Source organism: Xiphophorus maculatus, chromosome 6 (assembly GCF_002775205.1).
Source record: "Xiphophorus maculatus strain JP 163 A chromosome 6, X_maculatus-5.0-male, whole genome shotgun sequence".
NCBI classification, from domain to species: domain Eukaryota; kingdom Metazoa; phylum Chordata; class Actinopteri; order Cyprinodontiformes; family Poeciliidae; genus Xiphophorus; species Xiphophorus maculatus.
Window position 1 is genome coordinate 24830571 of NC_036448.1, and position 27472 is coordinate 24858042.

The 27472-nt window shown below is 38.8% G+C and overlaps 1 protein-coding gene across 3 annotated transcripts in view; it reads right to left on the bottom strand.

Annotated features, from left to right (window-relative positions):
• Positions 1-27472, bottom strand: part of cadm3 (cell adhesion molecule 3) — a 147074-nt gene that overhangs the window by 86683 nt on the left and 32919 nt on the right. For all 3 annotated transcript variants that reach the window (XM_005796560.2, XM_023335978.1, XM_023335976.1), the window contains exon 3: positions 1564-1713. In XM_005796560.2, the coding sequence (XP_005796617.1) occupies positions 1564-1713 (150 nt within the window). The remainder of the gene's footprint in view (positions 1-1563; positions 1714-27472) is intronic.

The window sequence follows — 27472 nt, forward strand, 5'->3', positions numbered from 1 at the left end:
TTTTTTCAGTCTTTTTGTTTGTTTTGCTATAAATACTGCTCCCATGTCAAATAAAGGAGCCCATAAACAGATCACCTCCTTTTTAAGCGCCCAGCTTGCACACAGTGTTTTATCATAGAGTTGAGACAGTTAATCTTTAGGCGCGGCTCTTATAATTGGACACATTGATGCACTTTAATTCATCAGACTCCTTGTTTTTTTGTGTCTTGTGCTTTCTTTTGTTGCCTTTATCGAGCGGTTGTGGCTCTCCAGCAATAATACAAAACTGTCCTCTTGGCTTTCTCGGCTGCCCAAGGTCTTTGTTTGGAAAGTTTTTTTTTTCCTTTTTTTGCAGCAACAAAGTTTCTGACCCCTTTATGTTCAAAGTGATTGTTGGCGCCTTGTTCAACATCAGTGCAGAAACAAGCGTCTTAATTGCAAGTCGTTGGCTGAAAATTAGATTTGTACAGAAGTAGCACAAGAGTGTGATGTTTTCTTTTACTCTGCAATGATTTAGATTAGCAAAGTCCATTTATATATCGCTGCTTCATGCATCTTAGGGAGATCTTACAACAGTCACCACTTTAAAAACAAGCTCAAACACATCCAATGTTCACAAAAAGGAGCTTTACATTTCCATTTCAGACCATGATTTAGAGGCATCTTTAAGTAAAAAAAAGAACATTTCCTCTTTCTAAGCACAAACATTTGTTTTTCTAATCATATTTCAGTAATGTCACAGCTTCTTATGTAGCAGGTTCAGTTAATTTTTCCACATTCCAACCAATGTTATGTTTTGGAGCTGAAATACAGTAGTTCCTCTCCAATCAGCTTTCAATAATGACAGTTATCAGCAGAGATGAAGTGTAATAGATAATAGGAAGATTTTTTACACTCACATTCCATTGTCCTTTGGTTGCTTTTAAAGTGAAATGCAAATCCGTACTGTAGAACTATGGCACATCTGTCTAAGATGTATGAATTTTTGGACAGACAAATGAAAACTTGTATAAAATTAGGGGAATTACTTTGATTGGAGCAACCTATTCTTAGGAATTTAGGAAGTAAGGTCTCTAAATGCAAATATGTTACCAGGCTCATCCAGACCTGTAATAAAATATGACTTCTATGTGAACTAGAGAGTATCCAACTGGATCCAGGCATTACTAACGTTTCCCCATGGTAAGAAGTGAAGGACACATTTATCCATCCAATAAACAGTCAATTTCATTTTGAAATCGCTAAGCATTCTCAAAAAACTTCTGAGCATCATCTTCCCAGCTGGTCCTGTGTAGTAACAATCCATCTGGCATGTTGCATTATGTGATTGCTGCTGCTAAAACAAAGGTAGCCATTTGTTTGAAACACAAGAGGCGGCACAAATCTGTTGTAGTGATGTAATGATGAACAGATCGACCTCATTGTGTTAGGGCGAAAACCTGTTTTTCTTAGTCATGTTGGATAAATCAAAGTCAAAGCAAACGATGGCTGCTAAAATGCAGTTAGCAGTGATTGCCTGTTGTTGTCACTGCATTCAAGATGTTTCTCTTTAAACTTTCTCTAGCTTAACAAAATAACTCTCACCTCTCTTCTCTCCAAAGTACAGAGTCTGTTGCGCGGTGTTGGACCACTGCAGCGAGGAGTTGTCAGTCTCTGCCACTCGGCAGGTCAACGTCACCATACCGCCGACGGACACCGTCTCATCCGAGGTCATGGGCTGCAGCGGGTCTTCATCTAGGTAAAAGAGAAATGTCACAAAAGACAGTTGGAGAGCTGCAACAGTGAACTTCTACGTAAACACAATCAAAACCAGTATCACACAGCGGCACCCAAATCAGATAAACCCTCAAACCGCGTTATTTGCCTCCCTCCCTTTTCTTTCTCTCCGTCTCCCACCGCCCATGTCTTTCTCTGCTTGTCAGATTATCTATACATCTCTATCTGTCTTTCTGAGAGCACAGACACAATGTGTGTGCACACTGACATCTTGTCAGAGGGACAAAAAAGCTGACAAATGGTTATCTGTTTGTATGTCTGCGAGGCCAATGTAGGAGCAATAAGTCAGTGGTGCCCAGAACCTGCACGACCTAAGGGACTTTCAAAGATGGAAAGAGTGTGGTGGGCATTACCTCTCCACATGTCAAACAAACAACGGCAGCGCTAACTCATACCACTGATGTATTTTTATCCCTTTTCATTGATATCTGCATCAAGTTTTCTAAAGACATGCATAAGCATCAGCCCCTGCAAAATGGGCTCCAATGCTATGGAAATTAGCAGGTCGGAGGAAACAAGATTGAGAATACAAATGACCCCCCTCATAATGAAGGGATTCTGAGGGCTGGAGCTGAAACGGGAAAACTACTGATGAGTGAACCATTGGGGTGTGTAACAGTATTCAAATAGGCTTAAATTATGGTATTTAACAGTGCTCCCTTGATAACGGTTGATGGTACAGGCTAATTCTACACTGCGTTTAGCGAGGGTGGCAAATGATTTTGTGAATCAGAGCAAAAGATGTTAGTAAAATATGCAGGCTCCCATTTATAGTGAGTAATGACGAACATAGCCACTGATGCACCTATTCCCATGTTGAGGTATTGAGGCCTTGAGTGCAGCCGTCCATACTCGTGCATGTCATGCACTTCAAATTGCAATGGTGCTCGGGCAAAACAAAAAAATAATAGCATAAGTGAAGAAAAAAGACCAAGTCAAAAGAGGGAGCATCTCATAAGAGGATACGCCTCGAGCGGTCTTCTCACCCCTTAAATACAGCGTGTATAAATAGTTTAATTGGAACCAAATTGTCAAGCGGGAGACAGGTTTATATGGAGCGTGGGGTGTTATCACATTCGTGCACGGCTGGTGGAATTGAATTTTTTTTTTTTTTTCAGAGGAAGAACATCTGCTTAAATGTGCTTGGGCAGAACTCCCATCAAGACATGAAAGAGGATGGGGAGGGGCTCATGAAGTGAGGATGCAGAAGAGGAGGTGAGAAAACCCAAGTACACGTAGCATCAAAAACACACATTTGCAGAACATGAGCAGGGAGATGCCTGCAGGAACTTTGGCCATCTATTAAAGATGGAAGATGAGTTCAGCATCAGAACACATCAATTATTACAAGAGTAAAAAAACTTTAGCATTGCTCTGGGCGGTGAGGACTGAGAGTGATAACAGCTCGTGAGGTATCACTCCTGCTTGCCAGCACGATTCAGAAGACTTAGACACCAGGAGCCCCACATGTCAGGAAGTCGCCGCCGTTTTAATGCAGCTGTGACCTTGTGGTAAGTTTACTGAAGCAGCGTGATGGCTGAGGCCTGAATTTGTGGTCAAGTGCCCTGTGGATTAGTGTCTCCTTTAATAGCATCCTGGTCTAATTCTTGTGGCTGATCGCATGAGCTTCTCAACTTGGCATGAACACTTTGAGCAAATTGGCTGTCCCAAGGCATCAGTCATCAAGCCAACCACAATGAGCTCCGACAAATTGCCCAAACTTATGTTGCGCCTTTGGTAGCTGCTGACTGTTTCTCTCAGAATAACCTGTGTGTGACATTTGTCTGAACCAAAACAGCCTTTAGGGACAATTTAACAAGAGGACACATTAGAGAGGAATATTCTCAGAATGGCGCTAATGATTATAAGAGGACATTCAGCTTTAGATCATTAAATCAAATTAGCATATTTTTTGTCATAGTGTTTTTTTTTACTTATGCTCTAACATTACAACAGTGCCTTGAAAACTATTCCTTGAACTTTTCCACACTTTTTCACATTGCAATCACAAACCCCAATGAATTCTAGTGAAAATTATACATCGTTTGACCTTTTTTCTACAAACAGAAATCAAACTTTGTGCTATGCATTGGTATTTACTAAGATTTGAGTTGACATTTAGAAAAAAAAACACCTTTGCTGCAATTGAGTTTGTCCTCACCAGCGTTTCTCATCCAGAGACTGAAACTGTCTCCCATTCTTCTTTTTTATTAAAAAACAAAATTAATCAGACTGGATGGAAAGCATTTACAAACATTACAATGGACCCTCATCCAATCCCAGTATTCAAGAATTTGTCTAGTCACAGATTTTGTTGAGGGTCATATCTGAAATGTCTGAAAGAAAATGTGGTTATTAACGCATTTTAATGTATATTTGGTATTTGAACTATTAAAATATAGTTATAAACATTTTTAAATGAGGCCTCTAGTATTGATGGATTCTAGGTATTCACAGGAGGCAGTTTTCAATTGAATTCAGGTCTGGACGTTGACTGGACCATTCCAAATCTTGTGCAGCCAACAGATTTCTTCATCCATCAATCTTTCCAACAACTCTGACCAGCTGCACCTGCTGAGTAAAAAAAATATCACCAGAGCATGATGGTGCCATCACCATGGTTCACTAAGGGGATGGTGTATTCAGGACATGCAGCATTTGTTTCCATGGAAACCAAAACGCTACATTTTGGTTTTATTCGATCAGTGCACATCGTTCCACTAGTTTGTTGTTTCCAACATAGTCTGTGAACCAAATGGACCAAGGTATTTTTAAAAAAAATGCATTTCTTTTTGTTGTAAAAAGAAATGCATTGCTGCTGCTGTAAAAGCCCGATTTGTGTATCCTGTCAACATATCCTCCCAATTTGGATGTGAAGTTATCACAGTTTATGCTATTTCTTCAGTAAATGTTTGTGAAAATACAGAGAAAAAAAAACATGTTTTTGTCAAAAGCAGAAAAAAATCCTTTAAAATTTTATTTCGAGCTAGTAGTTTCAAACAATGTTAAAATTCAAAATACATTTTTAAAGTCTATTTGATCTGAAAATGGGTTAAAAGTTGAAGAAGCAAAAATCTGAAAGCAAAGACTGCATCTCATACTTTAACAGCAGCATATTAAGCAAAGTACTCAACTTTACCAACTTCAGCTACAGTCATCACACAAAGATCAGACTTGCAGCCTGTCACACTGACTTTATTTCAATTAATGTACGCTAATAAATAAAAGGTTAATCTTCCTCAAAGGACTCATAAAACCTGAAACAATTTAATGATGATGAAACGGCCCTCTGCATATTAAATCCAAAGGTCTGTTAATGCATACAAATCATTTGGAAGTTAGTCACCATGTGAGGATGGTAACTTTGTTAGCTCTAACAGTCAGAATTAATCAAAGATAAATTCTGGCTTAATTAAGCTGCAGCATGATGTGGGTAGAATGAAACCACATTAGGATAATTTATCAAACTCTGAACAATATTTTAAATGGACTTGAGCCATTACCTATGAGATGAGATGGGTGGATTTAACAAGATTGAGTTATACGCTGATTTTTAAGTTAAAAAGTTTAAGAAGTATAAGTGCAAAGGGTTGCAACCAGCCCATATGTACCAAAATAGTTCACAGAAATCTTAAAAGAGTTGCTCGCCACTAGAATCTGACCCCGGTGAGCCCTGGATATAAATACAGCTGTTCTGGTTATTTGAGGATCCCAAACAGCAGGAATTAAAGGAGTGGAAGGAAGTTCAGTTACAGTTTAAATGGTTAAGTCTGGCTAAACACTCAAGCTGCAAAAAAAAAAGGAGCAACCTCTCCATCCTTTGCAGACGCCGAGTTCAACACCAGCTCCTTTTATTCTTTCCTCACATCCCACTTCTTCATCTCCAACCAAAGCTGTAAGCCAGAGGAAGACACGGGTATTTAAAGCAACGCAATTTACACCCTCCCTATAGCCGGCAACAAGGTGAGAGAACACAGAGGTAGAAGGCTGACTGGGATATCAAACGAGAGGAGGCAGGGAGGGAGCGCCGACAGAGAGGGAAGGATGGATGGATAAGGGTATGCAGAGGCGGCTGGGTGGCAAAACGAGGTGGGAAACCGGGACTGTGTGAAAAAAAAAAAGGGAGGGGAGAGGAGTGAGACAACAGAGGGAAATTGAGGAGCTTGAGGGCTCTCCAGCGTCAAGAGACAGAAAAACATAAAGACGAGCTTTTTACTTTGAAAAAAGGATTATTTGTTTCTGTTTCTTTTTTTTCTAAGAGTTTAGATAAGAAGATTTCAAACAGTGTGAGTATGTTTTACCTAAATAGCTCAGTCCAGACTTCTTCAACCCAGGAAAGACAAGAGGAAGAACATACAGTTTTACTCTGTTTGATTTCCTTTAGAAATTTTCACACAGATTAAAGCTGAACTGTATACTGTGCAAAATAACACTGTAAAAAGATTCAATATTCCCATGGCATTTATGACCTGTATTCAAGGTGCTTTTATGGATGAATATCGATTTTTATATTTATATAGATTTTATAACAGAGGATTAAGGAAAATTTGGCCAAACTACAACCAAATTTGTCAACAAAATATTTCAAAATGTTGCATGTTTTTGCAGTTTACTTTTTATACATTATTCTGACATATTCATGAGCTGCTTCACAACCTGTGTGTGACATTAATAAAAACAAAATAATATCAGTCTCAGGAAAATGCTATTTTGTAAATGTTATTTATAAACAGCCCTAATATTTCTTATAGCTGACGACATCTCTTGTCTACAGCACAGCTTTTCTGTCAGATTAAGTTCTATGCACTGACTTTGTCAATCTAAAGCTTTAATTTTCTTTAATGATGTCAATCGTTTGCTGACTCATATGGAAGCCTGGACTCATGAGCTAAAGCATAAACTCCCTCCTTTTTTCCAGTATTTAAGATTACACCGCACCTTTTTGGCTAAAATGATCCACCTGAACAAATATCTAAATTTCAACTGAAGAAAAGTTACACCAGTTCATGACGTCACCACTGTTTAAATATTCAGTGCTGTTTTTTGTGTCAAATTTACTTTTTGTAGTTAATGCCTAAAGTATGAACATGGTCTTATCACACCAAAGCAGATTCTTTCACAAAGATCTATGTTTCCACAGCTTTGGATAGTAGTTGGCAGTCATCATATTGTATCATTTAGTGTAATAACATTCTTATCATGAAAAGAATTTTGATTTATTGTTGTTGCTATAAATTTCAATTAATGATGTTTAAAAGCCAAAAAAAAAACTTGTCGAAATTGTGATATTTATTATTTTCTCCACAGTTTGTTCATCAATAAATGTCAACAAAATTATTCAATGCAGTTACTGTGTGCAGCTAAGTGATACAAATCACTCTTCTATATGTAACTGCTGTCCTGAAGAAGCCTATTACAAATGGATGTTTTTCAAGAGCAGGATTTGTTTGTGGGGGTCTGACCACATGCAGTGCCATTCAGTCACAGCCATACAGTTATCTAAAAAAGAAGCAACAAATTCTGTTTATCATCACCTTTACCATTATCAAACAACATATTGTTGTCGGTGGGCCAGTGGTTCAGCCCATAGAAAAGCTTTCGCCCTCGCTCTGTTGTCACGCAGGACGCTCTTGTCTTACAGCACCACTACTGTCTCAAACTGCGCCATATCACTGGTCTTCTCTATCTCTCCTCTGCTCCAATTAGCCAGAACTCAGAGCAAAGACTCAGAAAACGTGGGGAAAATTTACTCATCCCATAAAGCCCGGCCTATGAAAACAAGCAGTCTCCATGGCACTTATTATAAGTACAATCGTCATGAAACACCTTGCCCCCACTAGTGGGACAAAAATTAAATCTCCCTGTTTGTCTCTTGCATCCAGCAGAGAAATGCACAGTGCAACTACTGCAGGTCCAGTCCAAGGCAGTAAGGGGCCTAGAGCAGAAAAGGATTTAGGGGCCCCACTTCCTGTTGAGAATCTGGTAAATGGGGCCTCGTGTAGTTGGCCTAGCTTAAAGGAAATCGATGGCAGTAATTCTGTTGAAACGTGAAGAAACCATGCTGAAACACAAAATTTAAACTCATAGTATCAGATTGTAGGCATGGTAACCCAACTATCAAACTATAATTATAATTATTTGCACTTTTACAAAGTAAACTCTCCCATTAAATCTTTTATATAAATGTTATCATATTAAAAGTCTTAATTTATCTCTGCTGAAACTGTAAGATTACATTTAAGAGAATTATCATTCTCAATAAACAAAAGTTAAAATTCTAGATCTATGGTCCTGGTAAACATTTTATCATTTACATGGAGCCCCTGAAGCTCTGACTGCTTATGAAACAAAATGGCATTAGACTTATATGGAGCTTTCCTGGACAAACAAAGACGCTTTCTGATGAAATTAGTCATTCCGATATTTAAGATGAAGGTCTCAAGCTACAGGATTGCAGTAGGATCTTCAAATGACATTTGTTGTGAATTGTACAACTGTATAAATAAAATGAATGACCTGCAGGAGCCCTGGGGCAGTCTGACAGAAGTGAGGCTGCCACACACCAGCACCATCAGCCCTTTTGACTCCGTCCAGCAGGCAGGGTGGGTGAAGCGTCTTCCCCAAGGACACAACAACAGGGGCTCGAACCGGCAACCCATCAAGTACAGGACAGAGTCCTACCACCATCACCACCATCGCAAAGCTCAGTTTGCTTTGCGTTAGGCCGGCTCTGGTATGGTTTCATTCATCTCTGGAAAATTACATGTCAATCACTGACGCTACAAGCAACTAGGGGTGTGAGAAATGGACATTCAGTTGTATCATGTGGCATTGTATATTTTTTGGTACTCCTGTGATAAGTTAAAATAAGAACTATATATTACTTTTATAGGTAACTTTAAGTATGGCTGTGACTGAGCAGTACAGTAAGCCTAGCCCCACAAACATAAATACTGTTCTATAAAAAATTTGTAACACGTTTTTTAGTACACCTGTCACGTTACGAAGTGTGATTGGTATCACTAACACAGTAACTGCATTTAATCATGTTTGCAAATTTATTGATACTCTTAATGAAAAAAGCAGCAGAGAAAATATTAAAGCTAATAATAACAATTTTTTTTTCTGACGACATAGCCTATCTTTGTAGAGATAGAGAGACTAATTTTATTTTGGTAGGCATTTAAACAACATTAATTGGAATTTATCATGGTAACAATAAATCAGAATTCTTATCATGATAAGAAATTTATCACAATTATACAATTACACAAGAAATGTCCACCCTTATAAGCACCATTATGTTAGTCCACTTTATCTGTGAAAATGGAGCAGCAACAGTAAACTAAGAAACATAAGTGCAGTGCTGAAAAGTTGAGAGACTAAAAATGAAGTGCAGTGACAAATTAAAAAACATTTCACTTGTTCTTCATTGTTTTATTTTTCTAACTTAAAAATATTTGTGTTGTTATGGATGTTTTTGCAAAGCCTTTTACTGATTAACAATACTAATGGTTGATGAAGACCCAGACCATAGACACAAAGGCCACAAAGATTTGAGTTTTTAGTTAGATTTATAGCTCGACTTTATGCTATGGTTTACCTTATAGGCTAAGTATGTATACATATGCATTGTTGGAGAAAATTATTTTGGCGACTATATAATTATCAATATTATATAGTCACATTAGCACTGTGACTATGTGTGAATATATACAGCATTTACTTCTCATTACAGTTTTGGTTGAAGTTGGGCCAGTCTGTCAGGAACTTTTTCTCTGAGTCAGCCTCCAGTTTTGTTTCATGTGAACCTTACTTTTATCTTTGTTCATCTAATCATAAGAAGTTATAATTACGGGAAAATTGTAACGATGAAAAGCTGAACTGCCTGGAACTCCAGGCAGCCAAATGGGAAAGCAATTTAAGAGCTGAGCTAGAAGGAAATTTGCTGACAACAAAAATATGTAAGCAACTTTCAATCTGTTTAAATGATTGGACTGAACTGAGACTTTTTTAAATAAAGTGCCTCAAGACTATTATGAATGGAGTACACCCTGGTCTGGTCACCACACAGGTGTTTCTTTATGATGCTTAATAAACTGCAGCAAATATATATTAGCAGATTGTTGTAATAAAACATTATAATTAATTTTACATTCTTAAACTATAAAAGCCTATTTTTTTACTGTTATAAAGAGTAACCAAACAGTAAAAAAATCTATGAAATGCATCTGATTTATTCCATTGACATTTCTTTAGGACAGTATTGCACAGGAAATGTGCTTTTAAAGCAATTCTTTACTGCAGTAGTACAGCTGAAGTAATCTATAGGAAGGCTGACTTGTGGGCCCACATGAAGTCTTTGGAGCACAGTGATTTAACAGCAGTCTTGACACACAGCAATAAGGTTAGCAGAGTCTTTTCTGTTGTGCCTGAATTAGGAGCTCTCTAATCTTACTTGGCACTCCATATCAGGAGAAGCTGTGCCAAAGTACAGGCGGAATAAAGAAACCGCTCCTGGAATGAGTCAGTTCTTACATTTATGCTTATGTCTCAGCTGAAATGCATTGTGCAAATAAAAATATAATCCTGATAAGCAATGCTTACAGATTTGGATTTGGGTCTGTGTCAGTATACAAGTTCAATTCCCAAACAGATCAGAACTATTCGTTTAATTAAAAACTACTCTGTCTTGTATGCCTTAAAAAGAACAGACATTAAATATTTCCAACCACCTTGGCAATTAACATATTCACCCCCTTCTCTCTTCGTCTTCCATCTGTCTCCCTCTACCTCCCCCCCTCCTTGCCTCCATCTGCCCTGATCTCCTCCTCAGCTTCCTCTCGTCCTCCCTCACCTCTTCGTCCTTCTGTCGATCCTCATCCTCTGCTCCAAACCAACTCGTTTACTTCTACCCATCCCCTCGTTCCTTCTTTCCCTCCTTCTTTTTGTCCTCCCAGGGTGGCTTTGCAGTGCTGCTGCTAATTAACTCAGGTTAATGAACTTTATTTATTGTAACACACGTCTCTCTCTGTGTGTATGCAAGCCCCTATAGACCTACATTCAGAGATTTTTATGTTGTTTATTTTTTATTTTTTTAGCTTTTGCTGTAGAAGAGTGTGGCTGTTTCTTTGCCGGGAGGTAATTATCTTAGTTTGAGTGACTCTTTGTGTGTAGATGTGTGTGAGCCTCCAGAATCTTATTATCAGTGTGGATTTGCTTGCATGCATGTGTGTTTGAGCACAGTTGTATTTGTTTTGCCGGGAGGAATTTATCTATTTGTGCGCACGTTCGTGGGGCAAAGTATGTGCACCTGTGTGATTTATGAGATTGTGTTTTATCTGCATGTGGGTGCGTGCTTGTGTGTGTGTGTGTGTGAGTGTGCACACTTCTTAGCATAGCTGCAGGGAATTGTGCGCGACAGACACAGTCATGTGTCACGGTGCCGCAGAAGCTGTACACATTTGATGAGAAACTCAGCCAACGGTGTACGGTTTGATACGCTGTGGTATGACACAGTCCATTACGCACATACAGAAGCATCTTCTCACACTTTCTGCCAGGAAGCCCCCACCACACACATACACACACACGCCCACACACCCCTGGCTCCGCCCTTTCTCCTCCCCATTACTGTAAGCACACACTGATCCTCATAAAAAAAAATACAAATGATAACATGTACACGCTTGTGTCATGCAAACAAACAAAGCGCTTAAAAGAAAAAAAAACATCCATTTATAATAAGGTACTTAAAGCACACTAGATCAAGTTAGACACATAAAACATGCAACTATTTCTTTTAGAGAAATGGATAACATCTTCACACAAACACACGCATTCGGACACAGAGCAACCTCCCCCACACCATCCATCTATGCCCAGCTGTCCCCCCCTCGATTACCACCCATCCCCCTGGGTAAATGTGCATGTCTCTGCCCTTCTGCCCACCTCTAGATCCTACACTAGGAGCCTTGTTCCCCACTTTTTGTCCCCCTTTTTTCCCGCCTTCTCTGGCAAAATATGCAAATTTAAACCAGATATCTCCTGCAGAACAAAAATTAACGATTTACATCAGATCCACTCATTCCCATTCTTTGACAAGCACTTCTTTGCCTCATAAAGTGTGATGAAAGGCTTCGTTTTCAACTAAAATCTTTGCAGCTTCGTAGATTTTATTGACACCATCATAGCATACTTTTTTTTTCTAGCAAATTCACACTGACAATAAAAACCTAGCTGGGTAGTAAAGTATGGATTTCCACAGCAGGATTTGATCAAATAGAAGATAGTTAAAAGGGTCAAAACTCCTAGCTTTGCTTGGTTTGTATTTTGGGGCTGATAACATCACAACAAGCAGAAATCGAGCTAATCAGCTGGCATTAGTGAACACAATGGCAGATAAACTACAGGTTTGGTATGGAGTCACAAGCATGTCAAAGATGAGGATGAACTTTAGGAAACTGGCAGAAATCTTTTCAGATCCTTGTTTCCATTTTTCCCTATAAATGGATTTCCTTTTTGTCAGATAAATATCTGTTTGTGTGGAAAATCTACATCAAACTCAGAACAAAAACAAATGCTGCTGTGAGAATGTTGGATGAACCAGGTGACAAAGTGTTATTATCCACAGTGATATGAGTGATATGTATACAAATCTCTAAATTGTAAGAAAATTATCTCCCTCATTATTCTGGTATTTAGTTGATAAAAAAAATAATTTCTAACAGTAAGTTACCAAAAACAGAAAAGCTTTAGTTTGATTTATGGTGTCAGAAAAAGAGAAATGCATATTTGACTTTTTCTGCATTTAAAAAAAACTGTGAGATGAGTTTGACTGATATTACAGAAAGATTTAACCACTAGCTGAAATAAGAAAATAAAAATTCTTATTATGTTGTCCTCCTGTTGTTATTTGAGGTTAGTCAGGCAAAATAAGCGACATAAGTGGGGAGACGGTTGGTGGGCAGGATTGTAGAGAGGCTTGGGGATTTGAGAACCCCCTGCCTGCAGTCTTAGCACAAACAAACTCCTTAACCTTTAGTTTTTACACCATCCCGCCTTTTTTTGTGAAGCCTGAGCATTGTGGGGGATTTTGCCAATCACGACCTCCTCCTTCTTACCACCTCCAACAACCTACCCTTCCTCTAGTGGCTGTCAAACGTAGTTAGCTCAAAGCTTAGACCATCTCCCTCCTTGTTCTCATCCTCCACCGGCTAACTCTCCCTCCACCACCACTACTCATCCCCCTCTATGTTCACTATACACACACACAAACATGCCGGCAGCACACCAGCAGCATCACATCCCAGCAGAGTGTCTGCAGCAACAGCAGCAACATCGAGGCGCCAAGCCGGCCGCCCCACCCTGCCACGGGAGCAGTGCAGTGAGAAAGACAGAGGAGCGAGGGGTGAGCGGAGGAGGGAGGGCGGAGGGGGGCTCGGCTCATGGAAAAGGGCAAGCAGCATCACTGCTGACAAAAGAGAAAGAATAATGATTTGCCAAGAAAGAGAAAGACGGAGTGAGTTGGAGAGGTAGGAGAGAGATGGAGAAAAAGCACAGGGGAAAACCGAGGAAGAAGGGAATGAAAGAGGCGAGCGGAGAGTGAGAGGTGAACGAAGGACATGGCAGAAATAAGCATATATAGATAGATGAGAGCAATGAGGAGATATGACAGGGTGACTTAGAAAGGGGCGAAACGACTAAAAAAAAACAATGAGAGCAAAACGGAGGGAAGTGGAGCACAGCAGAAAGTGAGAAATGAAACAGAGAGATTGGAAGAGAAAGTAGAGACATGCTGACATGATGAGGTAGAGAAAAATATCAACAATAAGAGCTGAGGAAACTAAAGCGAGTCCTTTTAACCAGTTTTCCTACATAAACTCTTCTGAAGTCGCCTAGTAAGTGGACTATACAAGAAGAGACAGGAGAGCGAATTGTTGATTAATATAAGCTGGTTAATAAAAACAGATTATCAGCATGAGTTGGTCAAACCAACAGAGCATCTTCTGTAAGTTTGTCGCATGAGAAACCCTGTGTGTGTTTCCTGCGCCTGAGCCAAACCCGGGTCAATACTGCCTTGGATCCATGTTCCTTTTGATCAATCAGCTCCTGTTCTCATATTGTTTCTAACATTATCTCTGCTACAGGAGGGGATCTAAAGAAACTTTTAAAGGCTGTGTATCTGCCAAATGTCAGGCTTTATTGACTTGACTGGTTGAGTTCACTCAACAATCTGGCAAAAATATTCATGTCCTTAGAACTTTTTAACTTTGTATCGTGTTTAAGCTACAAACTGCAGTGTATTTTATTTGACCTTTACATGACAGAACAAAACGAAGTTGTCTGTAATTATAAGTTAGGTGAAAAAAAACATGGAAGGGAAAAACAGAATACATATTTTGTAGACTTAGTTACCTCCAGGTAGTTTAGAGTATGTCTCTACCAGCTTTGGACATTCAGAAATTTGCAAATTATCTAAAACACAACCACCTTCAATGGAAACCATTTGTGATCAGAAATGTATTAGTCCTACAGCAGCTTCTCAGGTAAATTTAGAGATGCACTGATCCAATATTAATATCGGCATCGGTCCAGATATTCAAAAATAATTAAACGGAACAATGTGCTCACAAATATATTTAGTCTAAATATATGTCTTGTGCTCTGAGCAACATCATGCTTTGTTATTTATTTTACAATATATTTAGAATTTCTAATTGCACTTTCTAAACCATTTGAAAGAAACATTTGGTCAACATTGAAATTGTTGCTATGTCAACATGTTTGACCAAGATATTCAACCTATTGTTTCTGTCAGTTTCAGTTTCTTTATTATTTATTTTAAATTGGCTGTTATACTTTTAATTGAACTGACTGAACAAATTAAAGTTGAGTTGTTTGTACATGTTTGACCAAGCTTATGAAGCTATTGCTGTATTTAAGTGTGCTGTACTGGTGCAGAGTTATCAAATAAATGAGTAATTGACTACATTTATATATGTTTAAAAAATTTAGCACAGTTTTTCTCATTATCGGCGGATACTAAACCTATATAGGTTTTGGAAGTGCGAACAGTGGATTGAAGCATCCTTAGTTAAATCACGTCTACAATTTAACTAGACCATTTCTGGAGTATAAATACTTTGGGAAAGTCCAGAGACATGATAGCAGAAAATCTTTCCTCTAATCACCATGTGGTCCATAGCTACCATTACTGTGGAATAAAGGACAGCAAACGAATGTGTAATGAATGTTTACATTCCTGTTTGCTATATGCAGTCAGCAAAATAAAACCAATAAATAATTCTGTCAGATTCCACTGCAATTTCAAATCTGGCATAAAAAAAGGTAAATTAAGTGTAAAACTTACTCTGTATTAGACTCTGCTTTTTGTGGCCTTGTCTTTGGCCATGCAGAATCAGTCTGCAAAAGACTTTGTTAGAAATAATTTACTCACAGAAAACCCGGGGCTATGTTGGGCAAACAAGAATATTATTTTTTGCAGCTTCAAGCAGTTTTGTAGCATGGCCAGTCAGCAGCAATAAACTATCAGCGCGGTGAAAGCAACTTCATTTCGCTCAGAGAGAAAAGCCTTCTTAATAATTACTGCCTGAAAATAGTAGTTACTGGTATTCTTTTTTTTTTTTACAGCTCAAGAGCAAACACTCGTGCTTCTCTGACAGGGTTTGGACTTGTACAAGAAATGTCCGTCTTGATTTACATATTTTAGAGTTACAGGGTAAATACCACATTGCACCACTATGCCCTGCTGACTGCAAACTGATTTTGATACAGGACGATCCTCGGAAAGAGACCACTTCACATTTCAACAGCAACTCCTGTCAAAAGTTTCCTTCTTTTGGATCTTTTGAGGATTTTTAGTTTTACATGGAAGCTTCCTACTCCTTGAACTTTTTTCACATTTTGTACAACAAGAAACTCCACTGTATTTTAATGAGATATTTCCAGATTGACCAACACAAAGTAAATAATTTGCTAAGCAGTTTTTACATTTTCTCCACCAGTAAGTATGTTATGGTATCCATTTGACTCCTTTAGAGACAATATCCACCTTTGGCTGAAGTCACAGCTGCCAGCCTTTTGGGGTCCTAACAGATTTGCACAGCTACAGAATAAAATCTCTGCATAAAATAGTTCAGACTGGAAGGAGAACAACTGTGACCATCAACTTCCACTCCTGTCTTGTGTCTGTCCTGCAGACACAAAATTTTTAGCTTCATCCATTTACCCATCAACTCTGACCAGCTTCCTTTTTACACAACTGGGTTTAAGATGACAAAAATGTAGAAAATTCAAGGCAATGTTTATGCTTGTCAAGATGCTTCTATCTAAATTTCAACAACACCTGATACATATTAGAGAAGGATAAACTGTCTGGATAGAAACAGAGCCACAGTGGAGCAACACACTGGCTGCCTCTGGTCTGAGCCAGCACACAGTAAAGTCATGAAACTAATGAGCATCTTCTATGTAGTAATATCCAAAATTTCCCATGAGATGAAAGTAATACCTGAAAACGGTATCTTGCTTTTCTTTGTCTTGCAGGTTCACTTGAGTTATGCAATTATAAGGTTTGCTTTATTGGTAGGACAACTGTTTTTTCTACTAAATTGCATCCATAGAGTATGCTGCCACCATTTGGTAATGATATGCAGCTCAGTTTATTTGCTTTAATGCAGTTAGCGGTCCACCGTTTTGCATCCTTTGCAAATATCACCTTAGATAAGCAAATGAATGGAAAGCCGACCAGTCAGCTATTTTTTCTTCTACCGTATATATATCAGCAGACATCTTGGCAGTGTTTCCTCCATATATTAGAATACAGTGCAAAGCCTTTTGGTAATTTTGTTCACTTTCCTGCAGCTGTGCCAACTGAGCACCTTCAGAATCAAAATGAATTGGCTACAGACTGACTGCGAGGAGCTCTTTTCTGCACCAGTAAGCAAGCCCACTTCAAAAGAACCTCAGCCATCAGAAATCATCATTTGATAACAAAAAGGAAAAGCGAGCTTTATCTCTCCATCTGTACCCTCACACTGAAAGAAATGCACGCACACACACACACACCCACGCACCCCAACACACGCAAACACAGGAAAATAAAGAGTAAAATCTTTTATGTCTTGGCAAATGCACTGAGTGCCTCTGCCAATAGGCCTCTTAAAGAAATGAGTAGTCAATTACCAGAAGTCTGCCCTTTTGACAAAGATCTCTGAACTTGCAATCAGGAGCCTGAGAACCTCCTCTATCTGCCCCTCCACAAACAACCAACTTCAAAAACAGCAATCAGACTCACACAATATTAAATTAGCATAAAACAAATGTGCAGACTGGGTGATAATTTATTATCAAAGTCTATGTTTCAATTTAATTACATTCTGATAAAATTACTGCTTCCCCAAATTGTTATTCTAAAGGTTTCCAATCAAAACAAACTCTGATGAGACATTTGTCCATGAAAACCTAATGGTAAGTTCATTATATTTGTATTGCGAAGTTGAAATTTCTGTTTTTCTGCTGTCCATTTAGATAGAAAGTAGATCTGAGTTCCAGCTTCTGAGACAAATGGAATACAGTGCAGCATACAATTTGCTTCTTAACACTTTCACACATACCAAAGGTGTGGTGAATGACCTCTGTCCATAACTACTAATGTGAGAGAATATTGATTTAATAAACGAAAAGCATCCAAATCAATGGTGATACCCTTGGTGATGCTTAATCACAGCACTTATTTCTCTCCTATTGCTGAGTTGAAATTCAAATCCTTCAAAACTGTCACAGAGTGCTATACCAAGGGCAACCTTGTCCTGAGAAGAAACTGTTTAAATGTTACAGTTAAAATAATTATATTATTATATTTGACAATATATCACTTCGGTTTGTTCATCTTATCCCATTAAAAAACAATACTTCTGGTGGGAAAATCTGACTATTTCTGACTCCCAAAGCAGAGATTTTTCTAAGAGACTTATCGTTTTTTTGTGCATCTCAGCCCATAAGAAAATGGTTTTGTCCTGCACTCAATATTTAAATGTGTTTTATGCATAAAGTATAAGTCAATAATTACCAACATTGACTATTAAACTGCTGGCTGAAGCTCAACTTCCTGAGCAAACAGTTCAAATAATAGCCCAACCAAAATGAGCTAACTCCTTGTGCTACTCTTTGAAGAATAGAAAATTAAGGTTGCATGACAATAAAAAAAAATTATTTAAAAACAAAGACTAAGTTTAGCAAGAATCCAATCAAAATGTTTTGATTGAAACTTAATAACAACAAATATACTATATGGAAAACATGTGATAATCAGTATCTAATTGTTGTTTTTATGTTTTAAAAAACTAAATTACAACAAGTTACACATTTTTAATTTAAAATCTGTGATATTTTTACTCAAAGTTAGTACATTGAGAATTTTATTCATCTTTTTCTTGGTTCACAGCTGTCATCATATTGTACAAAGTTACAAATCAATGTGTGCAATGTTCAGACAGAAAGTCTTGAATCTTCCAGGCTTTTTGCTTTGGGCCAATGCGGTTATTTTACACTTTGATGTGACGCTCTACAGACCTTTTGTTATGACAAAACTAAGCTGTGGCCTATGCATTCTGCTCCACTGCTCCTTGAAATGCTTCAAACACTTGAAAGGAGTCCATCTGTGCCTTACTGAAATCAGTGAAAGAAGAGGATGATTAAAAGAGGCCGACACCTGCCTATTGAAGGGCTCACAGTTAATTGTGTATCTTGAAGTGAAAACATGATGTTGAGAAAACTGTCTGCAGACCATCATGGTGGGACTGTGTCAACAAGGTGTTTGCCAAAAGTCACCTGAAGGACTGCAGGGCAAAGAGAAAAACAGAGTGTGATCTGATTAAATGAAGTTTGAATTATTTGGCCGCAATTTCCAGCAGAGTTAATGGATGACATGGAGAGATGAGCATCTTCTCATTAATAACATCCCTACAGAGATGGTGATGTTATTTTGCCAGAAAGATCCTCCAAGCTGCTACCGTGCAGCTGTGAACAAAAGAAACAATGACTTTAGGCGGCGAGCTGTCTAAGTGAACGCTCCCATAAACAGACCTCTGCTGTCTAAGACTAACTCTGAAACTGCACAGCTTTGTATACGCATTCTTAGATTATATATTTCAATTCAGTTCACTTTTTTTTATATATCACCAATTCACAAACAAATGTCAAATCAAAGCACTTTATAACACAAGCATATTTGATTTAAAGTTATCAAGTCAGCCCAGCCATGAAGACAGATTCAGCTTCATTTAAACATATTCCAATTCAATTGCAATTGTTATAATAAAACAACTTCATCAACAAAACATATTCAAAAACAGCTCAAGCGTTACAATAACACTTATAGAAATGCCAAAAAAGTTAAATAAAATGAAGAGCTACTAAAAGCATGAGGTTAAAACATAAATGACCTGAAAATGTAAAATCATTACTTGCTTTTGAAAGCCAGGAAAATTACTTAAAGTGATGGTACTATGTACTTTTCAGGCACATAGTGCCATTTTATAACACAATCAATTAACTATGTTGCCTTCAACTGTTATGAAAGTACTATATATATCAAGCACGACTTAAAAAATATAATTTCATAATTTGTAACCTTAAAATTAGGCCTCTGTCTCTTTAAGAAGTTTATGCTCTTTCCCACAATCCGCCTTTAATGTCATCACAACAGTACTTCTCATTATGCCTTTTACAACTATTCAACATACATGCAGTTCCATCGGGTGTTGGCTAATTGCTGCTGCTGCTGCTAGTCTGAAGGAGCTGAGTGGGGTGTAATGGGGGAGGGAAGCTTAAAGGAGGAGCTTTGTGTAAATTGGCAGTGAGATCAAGTGAGATCAAGTGTTTAGGGACAAGAGATTAAAAGATTCCTCAAACATGCATGACAAAAACCCCAAAGCAGCATTACACATTTTTTTGATGAAGGAATAACATGATGACATCATATAAAGCTCAAAAAGTTGATTTTACACAAACTCTCCTCCCTCTTTAAGTTATGATTTCAATACTTCCTTAGAGAGGGCGTACTTAATTAAAAGCGGAAGGTTGTTCCACAGCATTAGAACTGCAGCAGTAAAGCTTGCTCTTCCTTACTGACCAGTCTAAAATTATCACAATAATACAATACAGTCAAGTTCCATCAACATGTAATGCAATCTGCTAACAAGTTATCTATCTAAGGAAGCCTAGGCGACCGCACTGAGGCGCTGACTTTCCGGCAATCCCTCATTCTGAGTACAGTGATGTAGAGCAGCACACTGCAGATGTGCAGTGTACTCTACTCACCAATGTGACTCAGGAAATCATTTTACAACCTAATGTCTGCAGATTAATCGATTCTGGCTTTAAACCATAAAACGCATCTACTTCTTTTTATGGTGAGTCTGTAACCTAAGAAAATGTCTAAAAAAACCCTCAATTCTCTGGAAACCCTTCAAAGGCCCTGCACATAAAATTCTATTTCAAATGAGCACACAGACACCTTGCAGAATGTCTCATCCTGCACCTTCATACAGACACCAACCCATTTCTAAAACCCCAAAACTTTCAGAACAGCTGTAGGATGGATTGGGCCCTTGATACCCAGGATATGGCGGAGATTATGAAAGGGTGAGAGACATTAGGGTGAGGAACACAAAGGAGGGGAAGAGGGACTGAGACAACCAGAGACGGGGGGATGAGCCAGTAAGCCGGGGGGTTATGAGGCAAGATATGCCTCAAATTAAAACATTTTGAACAAAGGAGGGCTGTTGCCAAGCAACCCTGCCAGAACAAGGTTTCCGGGACAACAGGGATGACCTGAAGCTTGACCTAAGAAATGGATTTGCCCTCAGTGCCCACAGGTACACTAGCACAGGCACACACCGTGACCCCTTTCTCCGTCATTGTTGCTTTCCAGGTCCCCGCCGACAAACGCGAACAGACAGAAGGTTCCTCATGGAAAAACAGCGAAAATGGAAGAAATTACATCGGAACAGGACGGCAGACTTTCAATCAGGAGAGGCCTTTAAAATGAGAAGTGATGGGGTGAGGAGGGTTAATGGCTCAACTTTGCCACAAGGAATAACTAGTGAGTCGCCACACATGGCCTGTTCAATATCCAGGAAGAGTTCAAGGAATAAATCAACAGAGCTTAAAACTGGATTTTAAAGTAAAGGTTGCCTGCCAGATTGCCCAAAGAATGTGTTTAAACATATCCCTAACTTCTTAACTCTTAGAGATGATTTATACCACACTGTTATTCTAGAATTTATTTTTGAAAGTGAAAAGTTTATTAAATTTAAGGATTATTTCACTGAACATGAACAGAGCCTAAAAGGCAGAACAGTTTTGGCTAACCATAAAGTTCTCTTGGCTCTCTTTAAGACACTGTCCTCAAACTCAACCCTGGATTACTGTTGTGCAAATCTGATCATGCAAGCATGGCATGAAAATCCTTTTATGCTTACTGTAGACTCAGAGCATACACTTTAAGCAGCCTGTGTGCTCAAACAAAGACAAAAATAGCCAGTTTGTCCTACAATCTCAAATTTAAAAGATGGATTAGCATGTATTCTTTCAAGAATGGCTAGATATTTGACAGAGAGATTGAGTGTTTGAGTACCTCATATTTACAGAAAAATATTTTATAGTTTCAATCCGCACTCTTCAAAACCACCATTAGTTTAGATTGGATAAAAAAATTTGATTGAAGTTCTTCAGTTAAAGACTTTCAGTTTTTTCCCCTACAAAATTAGAACATCATTTGAAACCTGCTCTGATACAAACTTGCTACAAATCATGAAAACTTGCAGATGCCTTTGAAGCTCGTTTCTTTGGTTTCAAGTCATCCCTCCTGTCAGACTGTTTCCACTCAAACTCACTAAAAAAAATGTTCTCTCTTTTCGACATGTAATTGCTGCCGAGTTACATGAGATTGGATGCTCCTTTTTTCTTTTGTTTCAGGCAGACCTTCTTCTTGCTTTCTTCTTGTTTCACTCCCCCCATTGTTGACTGCTCAGCAACAAGACATGAAAGAACCAAGAAAGGTTTCTTGACAGGAGCGTACGTTGGGTGGATGGGAGACCGTGCATGTTTCGTATGTCAACGTAGAAACTACACAGTAAGACGGAGCAGAGCCGGGAGAAGCAGAAATGTTAATGCAGACTAAAGTTTCCAGAGTGTGTGCTGAGCTCCGTGCTGTGCAAGATCCACTTCCCCTTCATCGAAAATGTGTGTAAGTACATGGAAACACTCCTCCCCAGACATGTTTTTGTTCTTCTCATGGGACTACTTTGTGAAAGTGTGTCCTTCCTTTGTGTGTGGCCATAACGCCCCTGCTTCTCCATCTACGACATCTGCGGGAATGTGTGTACCTTGCAGCAGCAAGCAGCAACCTAACGAACGCAACCTTTCAGATGGCCCCCGCGGTTTGTCACTCCCAATCAAGACAAAGGAGATCAATGGAACAGTAAGGCAACGGGAGCAACGATGAAGAAGATGAGGAAGGGCGGGGGAGGGCTTTTTGTTTCCAACAATGGCAGCAGAGACGCAAACAGTGAAACAATAGAAGCTGGACAGTGGCGGTTTTATCGGTTTTTATGGCGACTGACGGGGCGCCTCGGCACATTGTTGGGGTGCCTCTCGTGGGCTAATTTACTAATTGGGGTCACTCCTTGTGGTCTTAACTGTCACAACCTCCTATGTCAGAGAACTGGGGCAGCCCAGTGAGCATCTGGTAACCATCGACGCCATTGCTTTATAATTTATATTGTACAAGTGGAACAGGCAGCTACTACCACTTTTCTCAGCTGTACCTCCATGTACACTACTTACAATATATTGCCTGAATGTTTCTACATTCTGTCATGTCACAACAAACTTTAATTAATTTCTTTAGGGCTAACAGTGTGCTGTGCATTTACTTTGATAACCCTAAATAAAATCTAGTGCAATTTCTGCCACGTATCATTTTAATTAAATAATTAAAGTTTCTGTCTGTGTAATCTCAGCTTAAATGTTCTTTGAAGGTTTCAGATGCTTATTAAAGAACTTGAACAAACAGCCTCAAGAAGACCAAGAAGCTCAGCAGACAGGATGAAATTATGACGAAATTTAAAGCAGGGTTATGTTATGAAACAACATACCAAGCATGGGATAGCACACAAACTACTGTTCTATCCATTATCTGAAAAAACAGCAGACATCGCCCTGAGCAGACCCTCACTATGACCCTTGGTGGGGGCTGCATCATGCTGTGGGAAAGCTTTTCTTAGGGACTGCCTTCAAGGAAAGGTGGAAGGTTCTAAATGCAGGGCAGTGGAAGAAAGTATGTTAGACTGGAAAAACCATAAGTTTGGTCAAAACAAAACTCTTAAGCTACAGCCTGAAATACAATGAAATGGTGTAAATTATTCCTGTGTTAGAATGGACCAGTCAAAACTCAGATCTTAATCTAATTTAGCAGCTAATTTGAAAATTATTTTGTTCAAACAGACAGAGCTGGATCTACTTTGTAATGAAAAACAGCCTAAAATTTGATCTCAAAAGTTCAAAACTGGTAAAAACACAACCCAAGTCTAGCAGAAATTGGTGGCTTTACCACATTGTTACTCGGGGGGGAGGGGGGGGTAACAATATGCTACAGTTTCTACATTTCTATTAATAAAAAAACATAAATAAATCATGGGTACTTTACATCCTACTTCATAATCATATGTCCCTGTGTGTTGGTCTACCACACATTGTGATAAAATGCGAAAACATTCAAGAGGTATGGAATACTTTTGCAAAAGCACACAACAGCCTCCAACCTTGTTATTATTTAAGTTCTAGTAAATTAAATAGGGATTAAATTAAATAATCATTTAGCTGGAGCTCTACTGAAAGCTCAAAGATTGACCCCTGACCCAAAATGATTTTAAAAAGGCAAGCAGCATTGCTAAGAACACTCCCACACATGCCACACACAAGATAATACAAGACTGTTATATCACAGTAAATATAGTAAATTGGTGACTGAACACTTATCAGCCAAGGAATTATTTATGTAACTTATAATCTTTTGTGCTCTCAGAAAAAAAACCCTCAAAGCATTATTCCCGAAAAAACTCTATGTAGGTAACATCCATTTGATGCTACTTACCGTAATATATTCATACAGTTCATTCAAACCACATTCATCACTGCATGCTAAAAAAATGTAAATTGTATTCTCAGCAGTGTAGAGAATCCACTGAAACATCACTCCGAGCATTACAGAACACTGCAAGTGATTTCCTACCATAAAACGCTTAACATCTCAGTAAGATCAGATGACCCATTACTCTGATGGTAAGGAGGACTGAGGGCTGAAATATATTAGGTCCTGAAGAATACAGATGTCTGCAAACCCGCAGCTGAATAATTAAAGCTATGAGAAATCTCTTACTGCAAGTATTCCGGGATGTTATTTTTCTGTAGCTGTGTGAACTGGAGGCAGCAGACTGATAATCTGCTACCCTTGTACAAAAAAAGCTAAATACAACTTGGATATATCATCCAGCCCCTAATGTGTGCCATAAATCCATGTTGCAAAGGCAAAAAGTTGAGTGAAACCCAAACAACCGCCACTGTATCTTCATTCATTCGAGCCCAGATGGTGTGATGGATGTACATTAGACAGATGTGTCCACATGCTGTACCCTTCAATGACATTTTAAAACCCCCTGGAAACCAAGCTGAGATTATGAAAAAAGAATATGAAAAACAGCCCAATTTTGCAGGTTTACCTCTGCAGAGTCACAAGAACTGTAGATCAGATGGGAAACTGTAATTTTCTCTTCAGCTCTCTTCTATGACTTCTTTTAAACCTGGCATGAAAGGGTTTTTATGGTAGCTTTTGACTTTGAGAAAGATGGCAAAAATTTTGCATCTTACGTAACTTTAAATGCATGGCAATCTGTCAGATCAGTTTCCTTACTCTTTCTTACTCTAGCATAAAATCTTGATGTCTTTTAACATTTTTTGAGGTATAAAACATTCTAATTTTCTTGATAGAATTGTTCAAGAAACCCCTCTATCCATCCATCCATCCATCCATCCATCAACGCATTATAGATGGACTTTCAATGTAATTCAGATACCAGAATTACTACTACTAGCTCATTTCAATGCATAATAGGAGCAGCAGCTTTAAGCTGAGCTTCACCTGGATGACACAACTTCTCGTCCTGACTCTGGCCAACCAACAGGAGAAGTTCAATTCAGTTGCCAGTTTCAGGAATCTTTGGTTATTATCCATCTCAAGATCAAAGGTGAGATTCTGGCCGTAGACAGAATAGTAAATCAAGAGCTTCACTATTTGGATCCACTCTTTCATCACCACAGCAGGTTGAACCTGTGGCTGCTTTATGGTTGACGAGGATCCAATGCAATGTTCATTCATTAATACCAATCGCTTGTGAACATAAAGATGTTTGAATTCATCTACTTCAGGCAAAGATTAATCTGAAAAATTACCTTAGACTAGTGTTTACACCTGATAGTCTGATAGACTCGGGTTGATTGGGGGCAAAAATTACAATATTTGTTACACTGTCAGCTGGTGTAGTTTGCTTTCACACTGCACTCTGTTAAACGAACCAAACTCTTTGGGCAGCCTATTCCCCTCCCTGCCTTTGGTGGTGCTAGACTAAGAACCACTGAAGGACACAAAAACCATTGATGAAAACATTCTTTGCAAAATATAAACAAAAATTAAGTGGCGTCAGATATCAGTGGTTACAGGAGTTCTCTTTTGTCTTTGGTAAAAACACGACAAGCAATTTCTCCTGTTGTATTTTCTCATAGTGCACTGCGCTGCCTTAGCATTCACGTATGCATTCGAACCATGCCAGAGTTCACTTCAACTGACATGAGACCTAGGATTTTAGGGGGATCAGAGTATGATTACGCATTCACACCTCCCCAAACAAGCCGGCCTTTCTATGCCTTTCTAGGCAAACAACCTGGAGTTCAATTAAAATGGACTAAAAGAGGCTGGTGTGAATGCACTTTAGAGGATCGCACTATCATCCCAGTCAGACAGCATTCAGCTGTAAACCACTCCGATGCTTGCTCTAGATCAGTGGTCTTCAAATTCAGACCTCAAGGTTCAGTGACATGAATCTTTTAGATGTGTCCCTGGCCCAACACACTTGAATGAAATGGTTGAATCATATCCTCAGTATGCAGTGTAGTTCTCCCAATGATATTATTTGACTTAGATGTGTTTAACCAGAGACACATCTAAAAGTTGTAAGGACATCTGGATTTGGAAACTGCTGTTACAGATGCCAACAGGTCCACTTCACTAAAGGTTCAGAAACAGTCCTCTTTGTCGCTATGCATTGACATCCTGTCCATAAACACCACAAACAGGTTTGGATTCTGCCATGACTGCCCCAAACTACTCTGGGAACAAGCTTGACAAGCTGAGAATGTGGAAATAGCTGTTGCTTTAGGGTGCACAAAAATCGATTATCCTTTAAAAGTAACCCTGTTGCAAAATATTCCTACAACACCCCCTACAAAACACCCGAAGGGACACTTTTATGAGCCTTTTTCAGATGCACAAAAAGATTGTGAACTGGACAATCATCCCATGACCATGATCTACTTCAGTTTATCCTCTTCTTGAAATCACAATTTCACAATCATTCAGAGCTTCCTTTCAAATAAGACAGTCCTGCTAATTTCACAACCATTAACACATGCATTCTATCTAGAAGGTCTTTATTGAACATTTCTACATCAATGTGATGTCTCAAGTGGAGTATAAAGTTTTATTCTTGCTGCTAAGTCTTAATTTGTATGGCTATGCTTGTGTGTGCTTTTACTGCTATGTTTTAGTGCCTGCTGTTATATACGTTTGCTGCTTCGAGGAAACACTTTGTCATGATGCTGGACATGGAAAAAGAAAAAAAATGTTTGACTGACATTTTAAAACAAAAGCCCCAGCCAGCTCCCACTGTGTGTTTTTGCTTGAATTTAAGGAGGAGGTACTCGCAGAAACATCTGATGCTGTCATTTTTCTTGTGAGAAACTGTGTCGAATTTGGCAATCCAACAAACAGGCTGTCAAAGCTGAATGTGTACAGCAGCTTCTGTTTGATATTTTACACACTGCATATTTTTTATTGGACAGCTGAGAGTCAGTTAGTCTGTCATTCAGTAATCAGCCCCCAGTCCTTTCTGCCTATGAGCTATAGCATCACTGGGCAAGGTTTCTGAATCTCAGTCCTTGAGAGCTGCTATCATCCATCCCTTCCTCAGCACACCTGAGCCAAATGATTGGCTTGTTACCAGGTCTCTGCAGAGCTGAATGATGCACTGATGAAGGAATTCAGCCATATGATTCAAGAGTGTTAGTGAAGGGATGCATTCAAAAGTTGCTGGACAGTATCTTGAGGACTAGACTTAGGTTGAAATGTCCAGCAGACGTCCGCTTTGAGTGCACATAGGCACTATTGCAATGCAATGCAATAGTGTGTGGGAGCCTTAAGATGGCAAATGTTTTACGATTCTCAATTTGTACCTGGTAATCCATTTCTGTGTTTATTTGGCCAAATACTTTGGATCATTATCCTGCTGAAAGACCCAGTGATGATCCATTTTTCATTTTCATGATGTCATGCACTTTAACAAGATTCTCAGGACCT